The sequence below is a fragment of the Peromyscus eremicus genome, chromosome 4 (genome assembly GCF_949786415.1).
Source record: "Peromyscus eremicus chromosome 4, PerEre_H2_v1, whole genome shotgun sequence".
Lineage (NCBI taxonomy): Eukaryota > Metazoa > Chordata > Mammalia > Rodentia > Cricetidae > Peromyscus > Peromyscus eremicus.
In genome coordinates, this window is record NC_081419.1 from 94969101 (window position 1) to 94994300 (window position 25200).

The following is a 25200-nucleotide window of genomic DNA, read 5'->3' on the forward strand; positions in this document are numbered from 1 at the left end:
GAAGTTAATCAAGCAATGTCGCACACAGGGAACACAGGACATTTCAAGAGCATTACAGATGTAGCACACAGCAGCCTTGAGACTGACTGACAGATAGCTCTAGACTCTTCAGGGGGAAAAGCCAAGTTCCCAAGAAATGAAACCTTAACTCCTCTGAGGCCCTGGCCACCAGCCCCAGACTGGCCTTGCCAAGTCTGCTCTTGGGTAAGGACGCAGAACTAGGTTCCTTTGGTTATTTCATTAGTGCCTCTGGGAAAGCATTAGACTGCCCTGGCTCTCAATGGTGGACATTAGTTGAAAACCCCAGACAAGGAAGTGTTAGCTTAGCCTCTGAAGAACACATCCAAGAACAGTTATGGGTTTGTTGTGGCTTTAGAAAGCTTCACAGATCTTCTTGTCATCCTTGCAGAGGACCCGGGCTTATCTTCTCTGCATCATTCCAGTCTTAGCGCATGAGCTGCCAAAGCCAGCCCTACAACAGTTGTTTGTTCTCAGTCTTTTCTTCTTTGAAGAGAAAAAAAAATGTATATGGGTGTTTTGCCTGCTTGTATGTCTGAGCACCACATGCGTGCCTGATGCTTTCGGAGGCCAGAAGAGGGCATCGGGTCCCCTGGAACTGAAGTTACAGATGGTTGTGAGCCTCCATATGGGTGCTTCGAATCAAACCTAGATCCTCAGGAAGAGCAGCCAGTGCTCTTAACCACCGAGCCATCTCTCCAGCCTCAAACCTTGTTTCCTTATTACAATATGATACGCTGCTTATGAGACCCAGAGTAAAGATTTTCTTTCCTTAATAGTTTTCCTGGTTGGGAAGGAAAAATTATGAAAAGAAGAAAGACAGTCACTAAAATCAGCTCTCAAAACTATCCCAAAGCTCGAAAGTAGAATTTTGAAACAAAAATATTCAAAAAAAGAAACAAGGAAGCAGAAGTTATATCCAACTTCAGTTCTCAGTGTGGTCCATCTCACCAACTGCTGCAGACTGCCATTAATGAAAGTAACCCAGCACATACAGAGTTAACCAGTACATCCTGAGTGCTGCTCTGAAGGTGTAGAGCACATGCTTTGGTAACACTGCTCAATGTTCTAATTAAGAAGAGTTTAAGACATAAATAATTTAACTAAGCGTGTTGCAAAAATAGGGTTGAAGTTGGAAGACATGCTAAATCTTATAATTACTTCCAGAAAACACAGCTTAGTTCTCTTGAAGGAACAAGCCCAAGCCCAATTATCCATAATGAGCTGCCTGGCGGTGTTCAGAATAGGCCCTCTGCTACACTGATTTGGTTCTGACGCACACCGACATTCCCTTGATGACCTCCCTGTACCTTTTTATACGCACAGCAATGAAATTATAATGATTGATGACACTAGCCGAACGAAATGGGTTTGTAGTCAGGGCTCTGGTACTATCTGCTACACAGGCGAGAACACTAATTTCGTAACAGTCTCCGTTGACTTGCTCCTGAAAGCTGGAGGTAGGCTGTGCTAAACTTACCAATGGGAAACACACCAGTCATACTGCTGTCGATCACCTAGCACGTGGCCCACCGAGAGTCTTGCCAGATGCTGCCTGTATTCCAAGATTCATGCCTACCCATAACCAATGACTTTACAGAAAGGTCCATTATAAAGTCTCCTGTTAGTTTGGCATCAAGTTTATGTTAAATTACAACCCTACTCAGTCTTTATACTAACTACCCTTTACATCCATGTTATGTGCAAAGTCAACAAAAAACATTTAGAGTAAAGGGACTCCATGTCACATAGTTCACTAAGATTAGTGGTTAATAATAATCAGCTGGACACTTACAGAATCTCAAGACACTATCATATCCAGGATCACACTAACCCAACAGCTCTATGTAGCCACTACCTCCTAGTTATGAAGCTCATGTTATATACAACATGCATGACAGATTGTCTCAAATTTTAAGAAATGCCATTAATTTATCCAAAACTCTAGAAACAGATTGACCCATCATTTAAGGGATAACTGAGGGGAGTTTAATGACTGTAGATTATAAGGTACACTACAATCCCAATATTTCATGTTTTTAAATTGTCACAAGTTGCTAATTGCTACTTGTGGTAGTTTGAAGAAGCTCATGCATTTGAACACTTGGTCCCCAGGTGGTGGTACTGTTTGGGAGGTGTGTCTCTGCTAAAGGACTATGGCATGAGGTGTGAATGGGTGGGGCGGAAGCGGGGTGGGGTGAGGGTGAGGGTGTTTGCTTTGAGACCTTAAGGCCTCTCCCTCTTTGTAGGTTGCTCTCTGTGCTTATGGTAATGGATGTGCATTCTCAGCCACCACACCAGGATGTACTCTTATCTCTGGAACCAAAAACACCCAAATAAACCCTTCCTTCTGTAAGTTGCCTTGCCCACCGTGTTTCTTCACAGCTAAAGGAAGAAAAGTAATACACTACATTGGGTAATGCAGCTCAGCTTTAACAAGGAACCAGCACAACTCCTAGGTCTGAAGAGGTTAAGGAAAAGGAACAGTTCCGAAAACCTGAAGCAAAGCAGTATTAGTGCTCTACCTAATTAGTTACTGCACAGGTAGCATGAGAGCAGCTATGGCTGTGACAGAAAGCACCATGCCAACCTGCAGCGGGCAGAGGAAGAGCCACAACTACTGTGGCTCACTTCCTGCTTCCCCTCCTGATAGTAAGTACTTCTGACCTGTGAACTCTAGAAGAGAGCTGACTGATGCTGCCTATAAAGCTAAGCTGTGTGGCTCACAACAGTGATGGCTGACAGTGAGAGGCAGAGTTAAGATCTGGAACAAACATCATTATACCAGTTACAAATTAATTAAGGCATGAAATGTCTGGTTTATTAACACAAAACATTAGCAAAAAAAAGTGATCAAAAGCACAATTTTCAAGTTGTATTTTTTCTCATTGTTAAAGCCAGCCCTGTGTTCAAACTAAAAGCATAAGTCTTCAAACTGCAGTGTTCATTTCAGATTTTACACACAAAGAAACACGTCAAAACTGTGTTCCTCATCTATATTCAGTTTTGTATTCCTACTAAAGATCTGTGTGAAACTTTTTCCCAAATATAATCTAGGTCTCAGACCCAGTTTGGGAAATTTTTTACTTAGGCTAAAGGTTGTTGTGCCTTAATAAATGGCTAAGATTTGAAAATTGGTAGAAACCCAATAAAATGGACACATGATGCTGAGGTCTCTAGGATGTACGGACACTCCTTTAACTGTTTTATTTTCCTACCATCTCATTGTTGGTATTTATTTTAATGAGTTTTCAAGTTCTACACTCAATAATGTGGTAAAAGAGGTGTGTGTTGGGGGTGGCAATATCTACAACCGAATTCATTCTTAGGTCCTGAATATGTCAAGAGTCCAGTCTTTATTGCCCTGTACTTAAGGAAGACAGATCTAATGCCACTGTGTGGGGGTTGAAGTAAGTCCCGAAGGAAAAGCAGTTCCCTCCACCTCCAGTAAGAAGGATCTGCTGCTCTTCAGGAAGGAGGGTGCTGCTGTGGTTGTGCAACATTAATGGCCATGGCACAGATGTTGTGTCAAGCTGATACTCAGAGCTCAACCCCGTAGTCAAATTGATAACAGTCACTCCAGGAACTGAGGAGGAATGAATCCAGACCCCTCCAACCAGAAGCAGCTTTCCATTAAATACATGAGCGGTGTGAGAGTACCTTGGGGTAATGGGGGGCTGTATATCGATGGATTCCCAGAGGAATCCAGAGGACTTTGGTCTGAGAAAGAGTACAGAGCTCAATGGTTCCTCAGAAGCCCCTAGACCTCCGGCGATTAGTGCTCCTCCTTGCCAACTGCAGGCACTGTGGGAATGCCGACCTTCTGGGGCTGCCCCTTCTACTGGGATTCTGACCCAAGCCATTGTCTCTACGTGTAGGAAATGACAGTCACTTAGTACAGGTTCCACCGCACTTCGGCCACCATACACAAACAAATATCTTTGATTCTGATAGTATACTTCCGTTGTTGAATGCCGCCAACAGGACAACATGGGACCTTCTTCCAAGGCAGCCTTTGTTACTGTTACATTCTGCCTCTCGGGGCAATTATCCTCACCTCTGTATAAATCAAGTTGGAGAGCCCCAGAAGCTGGACTTAATGGGGACAATCTCCCTCCGAGAACCAGAACCTGAGTATCTGAAAGCCTTGTCATGGTGTGATAAAGGCGTCCATCCCACTGGCCTTCAGTCCCCAAAGAACTTATTTGGCTGCCTTTCCATTCAGAGTCACAGGATCTCGAGAGCAAGTGAAACGTGCTCACTCGGCAGTGTCGCCCCTCTTGTTCTCCAAAGCCTCCTGCACTGAAAATGATGCCAGGGCTCAAGAGCACAGAGGTGTGGCCGTATCTCTTCAGGCTTGAGTGCTGGTGGTCACTAGTGACTACTCTGGCAGAAAAAAAACCCGAAGGCGAAGCAGGATCTATCCGAAAAGATGTCTCTGAGGGCGGAAACACCGGAGTTTCCGACAGAGTGTCTCCCCTAGATGCTGCTAGGATGAAATAGTGGGCACACTTCAGATGCCACTCCTCAAACTCATCAAAGGGCTCGAGCGTCTCGACTCGCCGACGCTCGTCTGCGGGGAGATGGCGGCGATAGAACTCGTTCAGGTCCAGGGCGCTGCAGGCAGTCCAGCCAGCTTGAAGGAAGCGCCGCACCTGGGCCTCCACGTCGGGGAAGAGCTCCAGGCCGTGCAGGGGAGAGCGCAGCCGCTCAAAGTGCTGCAGCATGACTCGCCCGAAGGCGTCTCGCGGCTTCATCTGCTCATAGATTACGAAAAGGGCGTCGGGGAAACGCTGGGCGGCCCAGGCGATGAGGGCCGCGGCCCCGGCCGGCTCCAGGTAGGTCAGCACCGCCTCGGCCAGGAGCAGCGTGGGTGAGGTGGCGTCCAGGCCCGCGCCGTCCAGGGCCTCGCCTAATCGCCGGAGCTCACGCAGGTCCGCGCCCAGGATGCGGTAATCCGAGCTCTCGAAGCACAGAGCGGACGCTGAGTCCCCGATCTGGAAAGGGCCGGTCAGCGAGCACAGCTCCGGGGTCTCCCTGATCCTCTCCGCCTTGCGCCGAGACACGTCCGGGAAGTCCACCTCCCAGACGGCAGCCCGGGCCAGGAGGCCCGCAGCTTTCAGGCGAAAGTACAGCGAGTCGGAGCCTGAACCCAAAGACAGGATCTGTGCCCGGGTCGGGGCCGGGAGCGCGCCGGTACGCTGGAGGAAGGCGCGCACGCAGTGACGCACGGCGCGCGCGCGCACGTAATAGCCGCGGTGGATGAGCGGCGTGCGCCGCACAGGTCCCGGGGCCAGCAGCGCCGCGAAGGCGTCGCGCACGTATCCGTGTGCGGCCAGCGATCGCTTGCTGAGGGCGCTGCTGTCGTTGGTGCTCTGGACCGTTCCCGCCCGGCGCTCGCGGCTTCGCGGGCCCATGACCCGAAGACGCTCTGCAATACTCACCGGGTTGGTGCTTATCCGCTTCCGGGTGCCAGTGTGCGTCACTTCCGAGCAGAGCGCGCTCTGCCAAAAACCGCGAGAGACCTTTTGACTCCCCCCCCCCCCCCATATCACGTTTTCCCGCGAATACTTTGCTTAGGTGACAGCTAGAGTGTGGGGAGCTCAACTTACCACTTTTCTGCAGATTTTTCGGCGTGAAGGGAAAAAAATTGTGTAGGTATTTCAGAACATTTTTAGGTGAGTTGTGGGCTGACGACCTGCAAAGGACCAGCACCGCGGCTCTTTAGCAGACAAAAGTAGATGGTTTCTTTCCCGGCGGTGGTGGCACACGCCTTTAATCCTAGCAGTCGGGAGGTAGAGGGAGGCGAATCTTTGTGAGTTTGAGGCCAGCCTGGTCTACAGAGCAAGTTCTAGGACAGCCGGGGCTACGCAAAGAAAACCTGTTTCGAAAAACCAAACCAAAAAAAAAAAAAAAAAAAAAAAACCTAACAGTTTCTCCTTTATCAGTTCTCGTTGCGAGGGAGAACTCATTTAAATCTTAAATTAGGCCAGATGGAAAGTGAAGAAAGAGACCTTTACAGATAATTACTGGCAGTTTAGCCCCCTGCACCCATACATGCTATGTATTTACAGTTCTGTGCTAGGTCTACAGTGAGTAAAGTGTTCACCCTCTCTTCAACTATAAAATGACACTCTCCTCCACTTCCAAAATTCTGTGATTCTTATGTGGTGTTGAGAATGTCTGCTGAAAACAGTGTGAAAGAGATGTAATTATTCCCGGTGGCATGTTGAGTTCCCCCACCCCCTTTTTAAAGAGAGCAACTCAAGTTGGAGTTTAGAATGAAGTACTACATTGGGTGCCTAGGAGTTATAAGTAAGAAAGCACTCCCAGAGGTAAATAGAAAACGTTATAATTTATTAATTTTGTGTCTGGCTGAATTAGGAAAGGAAATTAGGATGATAACAACTAAGTAGGAGTTTTGGAGTCCAGCAGATTGAAAATGTCAAGTTTTGGTGTTCAGGAGCTGATTAGTGATCTTAGGGGAGCAGTTTCTGGAGCAGAATGACTCGGTGAGCACAAGACTGGAGGCATCTAGTCTACCCAGAGGAGAGCAGACAGTAACTTCAAGCCTCCATCCAGAGACAGGATCTGGGCCCAAAATCAGGTCCAGCACAGCCCCAGCCCATTTAAGGAAGGTGTTGGTGCAGCATGAAGGTAAAATAGTGTTTTCTTGTGAAAGCAAACGTACTACATGTGCATGTTAACCTGACATTATCCATAGAAAAGTTAAAGGAACATACAAACAGATAAGAAGTGAGATCCTGACCTTTGACTAACTCTGAATTGTAATACACCTCTTACTAGCATGAATATTTTTTCTTATATGTGTTAAGTAAAGCAATCTGAAGAAAGCCCAGGACCTCAGAAATTCTGACTTGAGTAAGTTGTATTGCCCAAGCCAAGAGTAAGAGTGAAGAGAAATCTTTGCCTCCTCCTAGAATGATGGAGGCAGAAGGACAGCAGCCGTGGAAGACAGACTTTTATGTGGAATTGCCAAAAGTGGTAAGAATGAACTGCAGAATTTTTGTTGCATAATGACTTTTATATTTTTTTTCCACAAAGGAAAAGTAAATTTTATGGGTAGAAATTGTAGAAGGGTATAGCTAACTCAAGTAGCTTGCCTAGTACAAACTACAAACATCAGAGCCTGGTGTGGGACTAGGAATCTAGTAAATATTTGGTACCTTTTTACCGATTATATTCTCTTGTTTTAGGAGCTTCATGCCCACTTGAATGGCTCCATTAGTTCCAATACCATGAAGAAATTAATAGCCAAGAAGCCACATCTTAAAGTTCATGATCACATGACCATGATTGACAAGGGAAAGAAAAGGACTTTAGAAGAGTGAGTTTGGGGAAGTGGGAATTTTTTGTCTGTCAGTATTTTGAGATTGTAATATATAAGAATCAGATTTTAATACTTAAATAAGAGACATCTGGCATGGAAAAATATAACCAACCATATAGCATTTTCCCAACTGTTAGACTACTGACAGTATTTGTATTGATTTATATTGTTTGTTAAATTATACTCTACTGAGTTGCTTCTTGGATTTTTCCCTATTTGCTGTTGCTGGAGGATTAGAGAATGGGAATTATTATTTCATACTTTAAAATATACATAAATAATATCTTCTTTCTAGCTATTAAATTGGCTTTCTAGATCAATGTAATTTTTGAAAAGAATCTATCCTATAGTTCTTTGTAAATCTAAATATATACTTACTATTAACCTAAAGTTTACTAATTAATTCCACTTAGGGAGTTTTTCTTGGGTAATGAGTTTTTGCAGACTGAAGTATATTAAAACGTTTTGTTCATTTGTAGATGTTTCCAGATGTTCCAAGTTATTCACCAGCTTACTACTAGTGCCGAGGACATTCTAATGGTGAGACATGGAAGGAGTTTTAGAACGGAGAATTTGGAAGCAGTGCACGTCTCATTGCTTTCATTAGGGTTCTGATGAAAATGTTTTATTTTTTCCCTCTCAGTTTCTTTTCCATTAATTTTTAAATTTTTTGTAATGACAGTTCTTTTAGAAATCACTGTAAGATGGGTGGTGGTGGTGGCACATGCCTTTAATCCCAGAACTCAGGAGGCAGAGGCAGACTGATCTCTGAGTTCGAGGCCAGCCTGGTCTACAAAGTGAGTTCCAGAACAGCAAGGACTAAAACAGAGAAACCCTGTCTTGAAAAAACAAATAAATAAATAAATAATAAAAAATCAGTGTAAGGGGGGTTGGAGAAATGGCTCAGCAGTTAAGAGCACTGGCTGTTCTTCCAGAGGTCCTGAGTTCAATTCCCAGCAACCACATGGTGGCTCACAACCATCTGTAATGAGATCTGGTGCCCTCTTCTGGCCTGCAAGCATGCATGTAGGCAGAACACTGTATACATAATAAATAAATCTTAAAAAAAAAAAATCAGTGTAAGACATCTACCTAAGAGCTAAGGTAAAGTCTGTTATTGTTAAAGAAATGAGGGAGGGAGTGGAAGGGAAAAAGGAATTAGTGAGGAAAGAACCAAGATCACCATCTTCTATTGGATAGGGAATAATGTAGACAGGAAAGCCTGATCCTATTTCATATATGACATGTCACAAGAAATACTTGGGGCTGGAGAGATGGCTCAGTGGTGAAGAGCACTGGCTGCTCTTCCGGAGGACCCAGATTTGATTCCCAGCACCTACATTGTGGCTCACAACCCACTATAACTTCAGTTCCAGGGAATCTGACATCCTCTTCTGGCCTCTGTGGCACTGCACACACATGGTGAACAGACATACAAGCAGGAAAAACATTTGTACACATTAAATAAAAATATACCTTCAAAAAAGAAATACTTGACCTCAGATGGGCATTATGTTATTATTCATTCCTCTCGTTGTTTTTTGTTTTTGTTTTTTCCCATATAGCCCAGACTGGTCTCTGTAGTTGAGGCTGAACTTACACTCCTAGTCTTCCTGTCTTCACCTTTCAAGTGCTGGGATTACAGGTGTTTACCACAATGCCCAGGTCATTAAGGAAAACATGACATGTGCTTATAATACAGCTCATTCAAGCCTGGACTGCATAGCAAGACTAACACTCCCTGCCTACCTCTGTCTCACACACAGGCATGCTCAGGAAAGGAAGGAAGGAAGGAAAGACAGATACAGAAAATAAAAGGAAAAAAATGGATAGGTGAGTAGTTCAGTGGTAGAGGGCTTGCCTAGAATGAAAGAGACCCTGGGTTTGAAATCTCTACCACATCTGCATGCAAAAAAGGAAAAAAAAAAAAAAAAAAGAAAAAGAGAAAGAAAAGAAAATGAAAAGGCAAATAAAAAAATACAATCTAGGTTCTGGAGAATTAACCTTTAAACTAGTCAGTTTCTTCCTCTTTGGAATAAGCATGCTAATTGTATTGATTCCCTTTTAGAGAAGAATTAACTTTAATAATTTGGTTCAGCAAAAGTTGACTGTGTACCCTCTGTGTTCCAGGCACTATACCAAGTATATATACTTGGGTGATCTAAAGAGATACAGATACAATCCCTACTTCTGGGGGTTTTGTGGGAGATTGGAGAAATAGTCCTGCCAGTAGATGGATTTATGTAGTGCGGTAAGCTCTCTGTTGGGGACATGCAGAGGGCTTTATAAGCATCTAAAAGGATGCCATCTCATTAGCTGCTCAGCAGATACCAGAGGACACTGTTAGCGGTGTCTACTGCAGCGGCTCCAGTCTTACTTTATTAGTGGATCATGCAGGGCAGATGATGAGCTTAATGCACCATTGGTAGAGTAATGCTGTTTTTGTCTCAGAAGGAAAGTTGGTGGGAAGCTCTTCGATGAGACAGGACGATTTTCTGCATTTGGTTTAGTGCTGCTGGCACAAGCGTCTAAAAGTGACGATGGTGAAGTAGCCATGTAGACAGACCTGGAAAGAGGGATTCTTTTTTTTTTTTTTTCTTTCTTTCTTTTTGAGACAGGGTTTTTTTGTGTAACAGCTCTGGCAGTCCTGGAGCTCACTTTGTAGACCAGGCTGGCCTCGAACTCACAGAGATCTGCCTGCTTCTGCCTCCCAAGGTCTGGAATTAAAGGTATGCATCACCACGCCTGGCTAAAAGAGGGAATCTTAGTTGATAAAATGCCTCCATAAGATTGGTCTGTAGGCAGGTCTGTTGGTCTATTGGGCATTTTTTGATTAGTGATTCATATGGCAGGGCTCAGCACTCTGGGCAGTCTACCCCTGCTGAGCGAGCCATGAGAAGCAAGCCATTAGGCAGCACTCCTTTGTGGCTTCTAATTCAGTTTCCTCCTGCCTCCGGTGCCTGCGCTGACTTCTCTCGGTGATGGAGTGTGACTTGAGAGTTGTCAGCTCCCCAAGTTGCTCTTAGTCATGGTGTTTTATCACAGCAATAGAAACCCTGACTAAGACATGGGACTCACTTAAACTCTAGTCGAGATCACCTGTAAAAGAGTCAGGTTCTACAAGGGCCAGGCATGGTGGCCTGAGCCTTTAGGTGTAGCATTTGAGTGGCAGAGGCAGGTGGATCTCTGTGAGTTTGAGGCCAGCCTGGTCTACAGAGTGAGTTCCAGCACAGAACTTTGTAGAGCTTTGTAGAGAGACCTTGTCTCAGAAAAGAGATTAAAAGTGGCCTGGGATTGCAGCTCACTGGTACACCGCTCGCTTAGTGCCCTGTGCTTACTTCCCAGCACCCTTCACCAAAAGCAAAACAAAACAAAAAAACAAAAAACAAATAAACAAACAAAACAAACAAAAAGAGAAAAATGAAATGTAGCTTACTTAAAGTCACACATACAGAGTGACAGAATAGTGCCTCTTCCAGAGCTGATACACATTCCTGTTAAGGAAGTTAACTGGTTGGACTGTGTTCTGTCTGGAGCAAGAACTGGAATAGATGAGAGAGCCAGGCCCCTAACACGGCTGCTCTCGGCATCTGGTTTCTCTCTTGGTCTCAGGGGAAGAGGGTAGGTTGGCCCTTCCTGGTTGTAGTTCTGGGTCATGGTGAGATCCAGGTGTCTCAGCCTGCAGAGATGAGGCTGCGCTTTGTTACGGCAGTGGCAACAGGGTGGTGTTCTTGGCAGTCGTCCCCAGAGCATCCAGTGCCAACAGTGCTGGAAGGTGAAGGGGCAGCAGTGTTATCTTGTGTTGTCTATGATGACATGAGTTTGAATTGCTGTCGTGTTGCCTTGAGCAGTGCAGTCTCTGTCTGATTTTCTAGCCTGTCTTGTGAATATGAACTATCCATTCTATTAATAATTCCTTTCCAGACAGGGCAGTGGTGGCACATATCTTTAACCTAGCACTTAGGAGGCAGAGGCAGAAAAAGTTCCATGATAGCCAGGGCTACACAGAGAAATCCTGTCTTGAAAAACAAAAAATAAAAAAATCCTTTTTTGCTTTCATGAGGCCAAAAAACGTGGGTGCCGACATTGTATTGCTAGAAATTCACTAAGTACTTACTATCTGTTAGGTATTGTCTGCAGAGCCAGCCAGCCCTTGTTCCTTTGTTACGACACTGTCCTTGCAGGTTCATGTGCACAGTCAAAGAAGATTAAGATTAGCTTAACAACTGAAGGGCCAAGTAGGGCAGACTTGTGGGATCTCCAATCTGGTCTTTCTCCTCCCATCTAAATTTGGTATTTCTTAGGATTGATGGCAGAAAAGAAAAATATGCCTTCAGCAATTTTTAGGTTGTTAGGTTTGTACAGTATTAAATAGTTTTACTTTATTTATCGCACACTTTCTTTGCCTAGGGGTGATTTTCCCAAATGCCTCAGAGAAAAAATTGGCCTACTAGAATTTGGTGAAAAATACAGGGCGTTCCTACATAACTTGCATAAGAACCTTAAACCACGACCTTAGCTACCACACAGATAATGTCTAATTGTCACATCAGTAGAGCTGTTTACTTCTGTCTGTACATTTCCCAGCACCATGCAAACACTGGGTGGCTCCATTGGCTTTGGCTCATTTCTCTTTTATCTGCTATTATAAACACTAGGAAGTCAAGGGATGCTTTCAAGAAGGGAGAGAAAGTCAGGATTGCCACTAGGCAGGCAGAGGCAGGAGAATCAGGTGAGTTCAAGGCTCACCTAGACTACCTGTCTCAGAAATCAAAAAAAGAAGAGAAAGAATGGCTAGTATGCAGACTTGGTTTTCACGTGGGAATGGGGTCCTGGGAACTGTTGCCGAGCTGGCGTGGTCTCCGTTAGGTACGGACAAAGCAGGCTATCCCTACTGCCCAGGAGATTTCCTGCATCCTTTGCCAGTCAAATTTAACCAATGAAGTAAAACTGTAGCACTCGGCCCTTCCGTTGGAAACCTTCCTCCAGCACTGTCAACATGTGTGCGTTGTCTTTATTGTCAGGTCACAAAGGATGTCATTAAGGAGTTTGCAGACGATGGTGTCAAGTACCTGGAGCTGAGGAGCACCCCCAGAGGAGACGACGCTACCGGTAGAGTTTAATTACTTCTCAGGGAATGTACTGTCCTGTTGCCATGTGCTCTGGTCACACAGCGTTCATGTTTGCTTCCATTACTCAGCAACAACAAAAGTTCTTAGAGTGCACATTAGTGATGCTTGAAATGGCTTTTAAAAAATATATGTGATGATGCTGAGTTTCAGGACCAGGACTCACACATTGTAGGCGAGTGATCTCCTCCTGAGCCACAGTGATGCTCATTATTCGTAATTTATTCTTAAATCAAAAGTAGAAAACCCACTTGGGCACTCTTTGATAAAGATGGGGAAGTAGCATTTCTTAATCTTCTAATCTTCTAATCTTGTCTTCAGTAAAGGTTGTTCTTGTTCCTGTACTTGTGAAATAATGTCACTAAGTGGCTATAGAATACTATTTTATGGCAGTCACTGAAATATCAGATATTCAGTGACTCCTTAGAGACTGTTAGTATTAGGTTAGGAGCAAGTTGTAAAGTGTTAAGCCTCTGGGGAAAGAGTTGAGGTGGATATGGTATGCAGGAATTTCACTGAACCTTCCATACGAGCTGGATCAGGCCAGGCATAGTGCCTCACACCTGTAACCTTCTGAAGGCAGAAGTAAGAGAATAGTGAGTTTCTGCCTGCCCTTGGCTACATGGCCAGAATCTCAGGGACAGGGGAGGTGGTTGTTTTGTTTTGTAATCAGGAGATACTATATATTATCATTGAATCCCTCTTGACCTGAAGAGACCTAGGTTATCTTACACCAAAACATGTGTAGCCAGTTAAGAACTATTTGGAACTATTAAAGTAAATGTTGAAATGGGAAAAGGAGATTCTTATCTCACAGTTTTAAACTGTAGAATCCGTTTCAAGTTATACAGTGTGGCATGTGCATGCATGTGTGGGAAAATACACACATAAAACATGAATAAATTAAACTAAGAAAATATTTGCAGCCAGATGTGGTGGTATACACCTTTAATCCCAGCACTGGGGAGGTGGAGGCAGGCAGATCTCTTTGAGTTTGAGGCCAGCCCAGTCTATATAAGGAGTTCCAGGCCAGCCAGAGCAACATAGTAAAACCCTATCTCAAAAAAAAAAAAAAAAAAAGAGAGAGGGTTCTGTTGCAAAGACACTTCAGGTGGAATTACCCAATGCATTGTTAAATTACTGAAAATATAAAGCTAGTGGCATTTCATCTGCTAAACATATGCATGTGTACACAATAGTAAATATTGGTAATGGGATTGTGGTTACTTTTTATTCATCATTTTTTTATTATAATGAAAGTTTCCATAAAAAAAGCATTTATGACAAGTAAAAGGCAATTTTAGAGACTTTTTTGGAACAGTCTTACAAGGAAGGCACCCCAGGGGAAGACTTGAGCACTCTAAACTTGGATGATGTCTCTGAGGCTGTGTGTGAGAGGCCCAACCTGAGCAGGGTTGAGGGGAAGGAACTTGGGTTTCGAGTTTTAGGGTTTTTCCCTAGAATAGAAGAAAAACATCCTGCTACGGGAGAAAAATCTTTTTATTTATGTATTTGGTATTTTGAAACAAGGTCTTTGTAGACCAGGCTGGCCTAAAACTTCAGATCTTCCTTCCTCAACCCCCCAGATGCCAAGATTAAGGTAGTATCACCATGACTAGCTCTTAATAACTTTTTCTAAGTTAAAAAATTATTATTTTTGTATGAGGAACATGCCATAGCACACATGTGGAAGTCAGAGGACAAAGACTAATTTTCAGTTGGGTTTGTATTGATTGTCATTTTGGTCTGTTTTCTATTTTCTGTCTTTTATTACTTTTATGTTTGTTTATGAACATTTTTAAAAAGCACTTATTATTCCTAAAGTTGGTTTTGATTTTTTTCACTTTTTAAACTTTGTCTTTTCAGTTTTACTAAAGTCCAGTCATTAACTGAAATGGTCTGTTGTGATAGCAGATAATAGTAGAGGTGAGGTAGAAACTGGAGGATTATGAGTTTGAGGCTGGCTTGGGCCACATCGTTTAGGAATAAGAATGTGACTCAGGCCGGGCGGTGGTGGCGCACGCCTTTAATCTTAGCACTTGGGAGGCAGAGGCAGGCAGATCTCTGTGAGTTCGAGGCCAGCCTGGGCTACCAAGCGAGTTCCAGGAAAGGCGCAAAGCTACACAGAGAAACCCTGACTCGAAAAACCAAAAAAAAAAAAAAAAAAAAAAAAAGAATGTGACTCAGTGGGAGAGCATCTGCCTAGCAAACATGATGTCTTAGGTTCAGTCTCCAGGTCCATAGACAGACAAAGAATACTATACTTAAATGTTTCCCCTTGGGGCCAGAGAGATGGCTTAGCATATAAGAGCCCTTCTGCTCTTTCAGAGGACCAGTTTGGTACTCAGCACCCACATCAGGTGGCTCACCACAATCTGTAACTCCAGCTCCAGGAGATCTGACGCCCTCTTCTGGCCTCTTTGGGTACTCACACACATGTGCATATGTACACACACACAAGATAAAATATTTAAAAAAACAAAAGGTTTCCCTAAAGGCCACGCTTAATTCACCTTTAACCAGGCCCTAGTGTAGCATAAAGTGTTGCTGTTTGCAGGATGAACTAGGTGATACTGTTTTTACATATGTTCCTCTGTGCTCTTTCCAGGAATGACGAAGAAGATTTACGTGGAATCCATTCTTGAAGGCATAAAACAGTGCAAACAAGAAAACTTAGATATTGATGTTAGGTAAGAGGATGGTGCATTAATAATAGTTACCCTTTTAAAAAGCAGAATGTGATGTTTTACTGTCTCATAAAGGTGATGGATTTTTTAAAAAATCAACTGTTATCTGATTTTTACCTACAATAGAAAAAAAATAGAATCAAGAACCTTGTTGCATAAGATGAGAATACAGTTCTGAATTTGGTCATCTGGTAGTGAAATTCTAATATTTTTGCTCAAGTTGAGTATGGCTTCTCATTGCTGTTAAGGTGAAGTGGACCTCCTTTTTGTTGTTGTTGTTGTTTTTTGTTTTTTGTTTTTTTGAGATAGGGTTTCTCTGTGTAGCTTTGGAGCCTGTCCTGGAACTCACTCTGTAGCCCAGGCTGGCCTCGAACTCACAGAGATCTGCCTGGCTCTGCCTCCCAAGTGCTGAGATTAAAGGCGTGCACCACCACCGCCTGGCGAAGTGGACCTCTTGTAACTACCCACATAGTCCCACAGGATCTGGCTCCTTGCTCTCTCTCTTGTAGCCTAAGACTATCTATGTCAGTGCCTTACACTTACTGGCACATATGCCTTCCATCATGTCCTTACACATCTACATTCTCATTATTCAGGTCTCAATTTGACTATTATTTCTTCAGAGAGGCCAGTCTGTCTAACATGTTTCTGGCCTCAAATCCCCTCCTCACTCATGTTCCTCTGTGGCATTAGTTTGTATTGTCATGAAGTGTACACGCCCTTTGACTAGAGTGTAAGTTCAGAGAGGCCAGAGTCCTTGACATTGATTCACCACTACATCTTCAACTTTGAACAAAGCCAGCTTTTGAGATAGAGTCAGGTAGCCCAGACTGGCCTGGAACTTGCGATACAGACAAGCAAGGAGGTAGGAGGTGAAGATAGGCAGATACCTGGAAGTTCCCAGGCCAGCTAGCTTGGCCTGCATGAGGAAGTTCCAGGCCAACGGGATACTGTCTCAGACGAAAGGTGAAGGTGCTTGAACTCCTGATCCTACTGCCTTTCTCTCCCAAGTGCTGGGTTTATGGTCATGTGCCATGCATGATGCCTGGCTTCATCACCTATTTATTCTTGTCAAAAAATTAAATCTGATCTAATTAAGCATCTAAACTAGATCCAGTTAATCAGTTTATAGAAAATACAGGAGGACATGTTAACATGGGGATGCAGTCAACAGAACTGTGGGAAGCTTTGTAGGACAAACAACAAATACATTGCAAGAAAAGAGGTAGGCTAGAAATGAGAATGGGAGAGAAATGAGTAGGAATAGATGAAAAGAGACTTAGGAGGTTGGGAGATGGCTCAGCTGATAGTGTGAGGACATGAGTTCAAATCCCTAGAACCCCCATAAAAAGCCGGGTGTTCATGCTGTAATCCTAGAGATGGTGAGGTAGGAGGTGAAGACAGGCAGATCTGGAAGTTCACAGGCCAGCTAGCTTGGCCTGCATGAGGAAGTTCCAGGCCAATGGGAGACTCTGTCTCAGACAAAAGGTGAAGGTGCTTGAGGACCCACACCCGATTGTCCTCTGGTTTTTCACATATTCACTAAAACCCTGTCTGTACTTGGAACCCTTACAAATGATCGCGCACATACCCGTACACAAAATACACTTTAAAAAAAGATCAAGGGGTTGGGGATTTAGCTTAGTGGTAGAGCGCCTGCCTAGCAAGCACAAGGCCCTGGGTTCGGCCCTCAGCTCCAAAGGGGGAAAAAATAAATAAAAAATAAAAAAAGATAAAGATGAGAGATACAGTGACTAACAAAAACTGCAGACTTCATTTAGATTCTGAATCAAACTAAAAACAAAAAACAGAATATCCTAAGATGTAAACAAAAAGGTGAGATGATTGGAAGTTTGAACAGACTGGCTACTGACACTGTTTAGACGGTTAGACGTTCCTGGCACATTCTGTGTAGCAAAGTGCAGTATCATGTTTAGACTCACTGCCTTTCAGAGTAAGCTATACTCCAAGTAGCCAGCCACCTTTTTCTAGCAAAATTCAGTCCTTTTTATATGCATCATAGTTTTTCCAAGTGGATTTTTGGTGGTTGTTTTTTTTTTCATTTTGTTGAAGACAGGGTCTAGACATGGTCTAATGTGGCCCAGGCTGGCCTCTAACTCTACCCATCTCAGATAATTCTGTGGTTCTGAGTTGCTCTTTACTCTTCTGGTGGCTTTGTACTAAGTAGCCTCAATGAAGCAGCTAAGTTCATAAGGAAAAGATATATGATTATAAGTAGCCCTTTCTGGAGTTAGTTGATTTTAAATTGGTGGAGGTTTTTTGGTTTGGTTGGTTTTTCTGAGATAGGTCTCATGCATTCCAGGCTGGCCTTAAACTCACTTGATAGCTCAGGACGATCTTCCTGCCTCATCCTTCCAGATACTTGGATTATAGGTCCATATATACCCATGCCTGCCTTCAACTGTGATTTTCTTGATTATAATATCTTCCTGCCAGGGTAGTATCAACTGTGTTTTTCTTTTTTTTTTTTTTGTTTTTGTTTTTTTGTTTTGTTTTGTTTTGTTTTTCCGGTTTTTCAAGGCAGGGTTTCTCTGTGTAGTTTTGCGCCTGTCCTGGAACTCACTTGGTAGCCCAGGCTGGCCTCGAACTCACAGAGATCCACCTGGCTCTGCCTCCCGAGTGCTGGGATTAAAGGCGTGCGCCACCACCGCCCGGCAACTGTGTTTTTCTTATATTAAAGGTATTTGATGGCAGTTGACAGAAGAGGTGGCCTGACAGTAGCCAAGGAGACTGTTAAACTTGCCAAAGAGTTCTTCCTCTCTACTGAGGATACAGTTCTTGGCCTTGACCTCAGTGGAGACCCTACTGTAAGTTACTATATTTTATCTCCTAGTGGCAGAATCAGTCAGTGGGGTGAGCATTAGTTTGGAGCATCATACATTAGGCTCCAGCACACACCTAATGATACCCTGTTTTGCCCTAGATCAACAGAATATATAGCATAGCATTTCTTAAGGATTCTTTAGAAATACTGTAAAAATAAATTATAGATATTATTAGATATGACCACTCTGTCCATTCTTCTAAAGAGAGCAAATAAGTAGTAACAGTCTTTGTACCCAGAAGTTAATTCCATTATGTATCATGAATAGATAAGGGTGTTAAAAGTATAATTATACCCTAGAAACCTCCTAGAAAGAAAGGTTGCATGAGCTTCCTGAGTGAAAGATTCAAACAAGTCTTGATATTTGGGGCCAAATGATTCTTTGTGGGTAGTCCTCTGATTTTTGTCTACTTTTGTGAGGTTTGGTGTGTGTGCGCACTCTTGCTTATGTGCTTGTGTGTGTTGTTGTTTTTAATCATGAAAGCTTCCTAAATCAAATGAGTTCTCCATAATACTAAACATCTATGTGAAATAAAAATTCTGACCCATCACACCCAACTTGCTTGTTGACCTGAGCTCACTGGTACTGGACTTAAGATTCAAGGTCAGGGATAGCCTTTCCATGGTGTAGTCCCTAAAGGGTCCAGCACATTATAGGCTCTCTATAAGCAAGAGGTTCAAATGAAACCAATCTGCCATCATTTTATCCCTCCTGGGGCAGAACACCAGATCCCTCAGTTTGCTCAGTATTCTCATGTACCCTCGTTTTATCTTCAAGATAGGACAAGCAAAAGACTTCTTGGAACCTCTTCTAGAAGCTAAAAAAGCAGGTCTGAAGTTGGCATTGCATCTTGCAGAGGTAAATAATATTGTCATAGAGTAGAGAGGGCAGATTATAATTTAAAAAATAAAATTGTTTGTAAATAACTAGTAGAAATAGTTTTTTTGTTTTTCTTTGTTTTTGTTTGTTTTTTGTTTTTTTGAGACAGGGTCTCATGTAACCCAGACTGGCCTGGAATTCACTTTGTAGCTGAGGATGTCCTTGAACTTCTGATTCTTCTGCCCCCACCTCAAGTGCTAGGGGTTGTAGGCCTATGTCACCATGCTGTTTAGAACATTTTAGAAGGCAGAGTTAGAAGTATTTTTAAGTGTTAATTGAAACATTAAGGCATGATTTGATTTAATGTTACTGTTTTTAAGGTTTTATGGTTCCCATTACATTGTGACCAATTTTTCTGGCCTGTGCTTAGGGTCAGAACTTGCTAGGTATCTTAATTTCTTATTTGCTGCATTGAATATAAAATAGTTCACTTAAAAATATTTTGGTCATTTGCCTTCTAGTCTATGTAGGAGAAAAAGAGCATAGCTGGACATTTTCCTGGTTGTAGTATGTTCATAGATAGCCTTGTCAAAATAAATGTGAGCACATGGGGCGGGGAATGTGTGGCCTTGGAGTCTGATGAAGTTAGATTTTCACCCTTACCCCCACCACCTCAGATTGCGAACAGTGTTTTTATGTTTTTGGCTAAAAGTTTTATATACCTGAAGAAATTTCAAGTATAGCACCAAAGGAAAAGAGTGTAAAATCCTGCCAAGAGGCAGCATTACATTTGGTGTATTTACTTCTGTACTTTTTTTCTAATATATGTGAACACATGTACACACACACACACACACACACACACACACACACACACATATAGAATTAAGGGGCTGTCCTGGAACTCACTCTGTACACCAGGCTGGACTTGAACTCACAGAGATCTTCCTGCCTCTGCCTCCCAAGTGCTGGGATTAAAGGGGTGTGCCATCACCACTTGGCTGGCTTTTACTACTACTTCTTTATTTTTTTGGTTTTTCAAGACAGGGTTTCTCTGTGTAATAGCCCTGGCTATCCTGGAACTCACTCTGAGGACCAGGCTGGCCTTGAACTCACGGAGATCCACCTGCCTCTGCCTCCCAAGTGCTGGGATTAAAGGTATGCGCCATCACTACCCGGCTTAGCATTTACTTCTCTATGTTCATACTTCGTGAGATTATTATTATGCCATAAAGGATTGATAAAGCTGAGGAGGTTTGAGAAGGTTTAAGTAATTGTTTCCTAAAAATGTTGGCATTCACTACTCAGAGGGCAGAATAAAATACCTCAGTTACTGGTAGAGGCCATTGATCCTCTCCTTTTACTTTTCTGAAGGTTCCAAATAAGAAAAAAGAAACACAAATGCTGTTGGATCTGCTTCCTGACAGAATCGGGCATGGAACATTCCTCAACTCCTGCGAGGGAGGATCCCTGGATCAGGTGGATTTTGTGAGGCAACACCAGATACCTCTGGGTAAGACTTAATTTCATGTCGCCCAGACAACCCTCTTGCCCTTCTTCCTCCAGGCCCCAGATTGCAAGATTTATATGGAAAAGTATTGTTCTAAAATTCAGAGATTTACCAACTAAGACATATGGTATGTATGCTTTCTGGGTCTCATTTAAGTGCTGAAAGGTTTAACTTCTATTAGAAAATGAGTTTCATGATGGCAGGGCTCTCTCTGTCTGTCTATTACTCTGGCTGTGTTCATCCTTACTGACTGCTACAGTCCCCAGTGCTGGGAACTCAATCTTTTGTTGTTGTTGTTGTTTTGTTTGTTTAAGGAATAAAGGTCATTTAGAGTTTTGAAGATGACCATAATAAAATTAACACATGGGTCCAATGAGATGGTTCCCAGGTAGAGATGGATACTGCCACCCATGATGACCTGAGTTCTATCTGGGTGACTCACAGGGTCCTCTGATTCTCTCTCTCCTTTCTCTCTCTTTCTTTCTCTGTTCCTCTCTAAATAAATGTAAAAAAATTAAAATTAATGTTATAGAAATGTGTAACATTTACTTAAAAATTAAGAATTACAGCTGGTGGCACAGGCCTATATTCCTACCATGTGGGAGTCTGAGGCAGGAGGATTACTAGTTTGAGACTAGCCTAGATTACTCAGGGAAACCTGTCTCAAAAATTAGGGAAATTGGGGCTAGAGAGATTGCTCAGCAGTTAAGAGCAATGGGTGTTCTTTCAGAGGACCAGGGTTCAATACCCAGAACTCACATGGGCGCTCACAACTGTGTCTAACTTCAGTTCCAGCGGATCTGACACTGTCTTCTGGCCTCCCTCCTCAGACACTAGGCATACTGTAGTTGTTTTTTGTTTGTTTTGTTTTGTTTTACTCTTTGGGGGCCTGCCACCCAGCTCCCAAATAAATAAATGGAGACTTATTCTTACTTATGAATGCCTGACTTCAGCTTGGCTTGTTTCTCGCCAGCTTTTCTAACTTAAATTAATTATGTTTTGCCTCTGGGCTTTTTACCTTTCTTATTCTGTATGTCTTGGCTGCTTACTCTGTGGCTGGCCCCGTGGCTGGCCCCCAGCATCCTCCTCTCCTCCTCTTCTGGCTCCTCCTCCTTGCTCTTTTTTCTAGATTTCTCCTCCTATTCATTCTCTCTTCCTGCCAGCCCCTCCTGTCCTTTCTCCTGCCCAGCTATTGACTGTTTAGCTCCTTATTAGACCTTATTAGCTCCTTATTAGGCAAAGTAACACAGCTTTACAGAGTTAAACAAATGCAACATAAAAGGATACAACACATCTTTGCATCATTGAAACAAGTAATCCACAGCATAAATGAATGTAACACATCTTAAAATAACATTCCACAACAGTGTACAAGTAGCACATAGACATACTCATAAAATAAAAATTAAAAAACATGTTTAAAAATTAGGGAAAGTGTAAACCAATTTCTACATACTGATTGACATTGCACACTTGACTGTGACTGTGCTTATGAAGTGACGTTTGTTGTAGTCGTTACACCATTTGCTGAGAGTAGAGCAGTAAAGACAGTAGACAGCTTCCTTCCTAAACTCATCAGAAGACAACAAATACATCCCCCCAAATCGGTATGAGGCCAGGCATGATAACACACACTTTTAATCCCAGCACTGCAGAGGCAGAGGAAGGTGGATCAAGGCTAGCCAGTAAGTTCCAGGCCAGCCAGGGCTCCATAGAGAGCCTTGTGTTAAAACAACAAGGATGGATGTGAAGCTTTGTGAAGGAGTGTGGCAGGCTGATTATACTCCGGGCCTGTGGTCTTTCTCAAGTCGTCTTGGTGAAGCAAGGGAAGCCATCACTGTGAAGAAAGCATTAACTCCTTGCCCGGGACAGCCACTATCACAGTGATAACAGGTATCTCTGTACAAGTACATTCTCCGAACTGCAGTTTGTGTGTTTGTTGTAGTGGTGGAAGCAGTGCAGAGCCTTGCACATGCAGGACAGGCACTCTTCTGCTGAGCTACACCCCAGATGGGAACTACAGTTTCCCATTACACATGATCAACAGTGCGTTTTGTGGAATAATTAAACTGCTTAAATTAGCAGTTTAGAAAGTTTTCTTGTGAGTCTGCCTGGTGCTCACTGAATGAGTTCACTTACTTGCTTCTAATAGAAGGATTTTTTCCCCTTTCATCTAGAACTTTGTTTGACCTCAAACATCAAAAGCCAGACAGTTCCCTCTTATGACCAGCATCATTTTGGATTCTGGTACAGCATTGCTCATCCTTCTGTGATCTGTGTAAGAAGTATTCTATTCCTGCTCCTTTTTAGTTGCTACACTAAGTCATAGGTTTATTATCTTGCTGACTTGCTCGAGTTCCTAAAGGAAATGCCCCAGTAACGGAGCTAGAGAGGAGGGGGAGGGGAAGCTGCAGAGGGCTCAGGTGAGAACTGGCTTGGTTCTGAGAAGCAGAAAGGCAGTATCTGGGGAAGCTTTAAAACAAGTGCTGGTGCCCAGTATGCATGCAACAGGGCCTGCTTCATTTGATCTGGGATGAGTCCTGGCCATGGATATGCTCTAAAAGCTCTTTATGTGCTTGTAATATGCAAGCCAGGGTTAAAGTACTCTGGTCTTTTTTTTTTTTTTTTTTTTTTTTTAAGTATAAACAAGTTTGTCACTGATATGCATGTATACATTCCCTTTTAGACTATTGAAAGAAGCATGGGAAAATAAATTCTGAACAAAAAAAGTTAATTTTTACAAAGCACTTCTTCATTTTGAACTGTTCTTGTTTATATTGGCAGACCGATGATAAGGGTGTTTTTGCGACATACCTTTCTCAAGAATATCGACTGGCAGCAGAAACATTTAATTTGACCCCATCTCAGGTGTGGGATCTGTCTTATGAATCCATCAGCTACATCTTCGCTTCTGACAACACCAGATCTGAACTGAGAAAGAGGTGGAATCACCTGAAGCCCAGAGTGCTACACTTTTAAGCTGGGAAGAGGTGAACTACTTTCGATTATATGCTGTATCCGTCTCTCCTGCCACGTCCCACTCAGTGGACTGTCCACTACTTCCTTGAAGCTCAGCACCAGGTATATGTGGGGTCATGACACCAGCACCTTACGTATGGTAAGTGCTTGTAATACCTCAGACTAAGAGCACCGAGGCCTGGCCCGCTCCATCTACATGCTGCTGCTGGAGGACCGGAGGGCCGTTAGCCAGATCCCTCTTTCCACTAGTGACTTTTTCAGTTAGCGCTCCCTCTCAGGTCATGATCATAAACCTGAGAAGTTGAAGCTGTTTGTCTTCGGGAAGACCTCGGTGTTTCGTTAATCAGACTCCCTCCGCTTCCTTTAACCCTTACAAGTGTTATTTCCCAGGACTGTCGATGCCAGGCCACATTGCACACCAAAACCACTTGTGTGGGTGCCTAGTTGTCAGGTGACTGCAGTGACAAAGCTAGACTCTGCCTGCCCATCTCATAATATCTTTAGAAATATATAAAGGGATTGAAGTAATTTCTTCAGTTTAAGAAAAGGAAAGAATTGCTGGCTCGAAGTGAGAAAGACGTAGGCTGGAGCTTCAGTTTTCAAATCAGCTTCTATTTAGCTTTCTTTGTGGAAGCTGCCAGGGCTCACTTCAAAGATCGTTCTAGGAATGGTAGCATTGTGGCTTCTAGGGTTCTTAGATCTCCTATGACCTCATGCCCACAGGCATAGGCTTACATAAACACATATATACCATGGCCACTTTAGCCCAAGACAAGGACAACTAAGATTGGCTCTGCGAGGTAAGAAGATGACTTAACAGGTAGCAAATGTCCTGGTTAGCTTTTTCAACTTGACACAAGCTAGAGTCATTTGGGAAGAAGGACCCTAAACTGAGAAAATGCTCCCACCAGATTGGCCTAATCAGTGCTTTATCAGTTGTGGGCCCATCCCACAGAAGGTGATGCCACCCAGGCAGAAGGTGGTTCTGGGTGGAATAAGAAAAGAAATTGATCGAACCACATGAGCAAGCCAGTAGGCAGCATTCCTCCATTGCTTCAGCTCCAGTTTCTGCCTCAACTTTCTAGGATTGAAAGACCCCCTGAAGGCAGTCTTCCCTCAGGAGAGACCCTCGCCCAAGGATCACACCGAGACCACGAATCAGATGCAAACAGCAAGAGGCTTTATTCGGGAACACGGGTACCTGGGGCGACACAGTCTCTCAAGAAGCTCAAGGGACTGGCGCGCCCATGGGCTGGAGCAGAGGGTTTTTATAGGGTCGGGCAGCCGAAGCTCGGGTACAGAAGCAAGAAGCCTGGTTACAGGGTTTTGATTGGATGATTCAAATGAGGCCAGGTTCAAACCCAGGACAGTTCGTGGTTTCTCCCCGAACTCGCCACGCCTAGCTTTTGTCTAGGGTACAGGGTGTTTTTCTGACCTTTTAGTTCCTCGCTCTGGGGCCAGGTGGCTAACCACAAATGTTCTGTTTATTCCATGTCCGTTAACTGAACTCCTCAGTACCTCTCAGGCTTTATTCAAAAACAGCTGAGCTAAGCTATGTTAGGCGGGGAGGCTGGGGGTCTTTCATTCCCCCATTTTCTTATCTCAGGAATGGAATCCTCCATTCATGGGGAAGATTGGTGACGTGACTTGAGTTCCATCTGGTTGAGCCTTTGGTATTGCTGGGTTAATACCAAAGTCTGAACAATAGAGACGCGTTCCCTGATAAATTGGACAAGTCTACTTAGGATACAGGGCCCAAACGTCAGGAGGAGTAATAGAATCAGAAGGGGTCCCAGAAGGGTGGAAATGAGGGTGGTGAGCCAGGGGGACCTTCTGAACCATCCTTCAAACCATCCCTGTT

General features: G+C 43.4%; 2 protein-coding genes and 1 non-coding gene across 3 annotated transcripts; 1 reads left to right on the top strand and 2 right to left on the bottom strand.

Moving 5' to 3' along the window:
- Window positions 1-366: 366 nt before the first annotated feature.
- Window positions 367-473, bottom strand: LOC131910135 (U6 spliceosomal RNA). Its single transcript, XR_009378999.1, has one exon. It is a non-coding gene; the product is annotated as a U6 spliceosomal RNA (small nuclear RNA).
- Window positions 474-2817: 2344 nt separating this feature from the next.
- On the bottom strand, window positions 2818-5459 carry Lcmt2 (leucine carboxyl methyltransferase 2). The gene has a single exon (XM_059261229.1). The coding sequence runs from the start codon at window positions 5433-5435 to the stop codon at window positions 3375-3377; it is 2061 nt and encodes a 686-aa protein (XP_059117212.1). The 5' UTR covers window positions 5436-5459; the 3' UTR covers window positions 2818-3374.
- On the top strand, window positions 5249-24148 carry Adal (adenosine deaminase like). The gene is made up of 11 exons (XM_059261230.1): window positions 5249-5696; window positions 6855-7023; window positions 7236-7366; window positions 7849-7909; window positions 12394-12481; window positions 15107-15188; window positions 17887-18013; window positions 18809-18889; window positions 20225-20363; window positions 22538-22638; window positions 23145-24148. Exons 2-11 carry the CDS (start codon window positions 6961-6963, stop codon window positions 23337-23339), a joined length of 1068 nt encoding a protein of 355 aa, XP_059117213.1. The 5' UTR covers window positions 5249-5696; window positions 6855-6960; the 3' UTR covers window positions 23340-24148.
- Window positions 24149-25200: the final 1052 nt, after the last annotated feature.

Bases quoted from the DNA above. Each gene is read 5' to 3' on its own strand.
- Adal (XM_059261230.1), top strand. From the start codon at position 6,961: ATGATGGAGGCAGAAGGACAGCAGCCGTGGAAGACAGACTTTTATGTG. The intron at 7,910-12,393 runs GTGAGACATGGA...CTTTATTGTCAG, and splicing joins GTGCCGAGGACATTCTAATG to GTCACAAAGGATGTCATTAA. The intron at 20,364-22,537 runs GTAAGACTTAAT...CCTTTCATCTAG, and splicing joins GCAACACCAGATACCTCTGG to AACTTTGTTTGACCTCAAAC.
- Lcmt2 (XM_059261229.1), bottom strand. From the start codon at position 5,435: ATGGGCCCGCGAAGCCGCGAGCGCCGGGCGGGAACGGTCCAGAGCACC.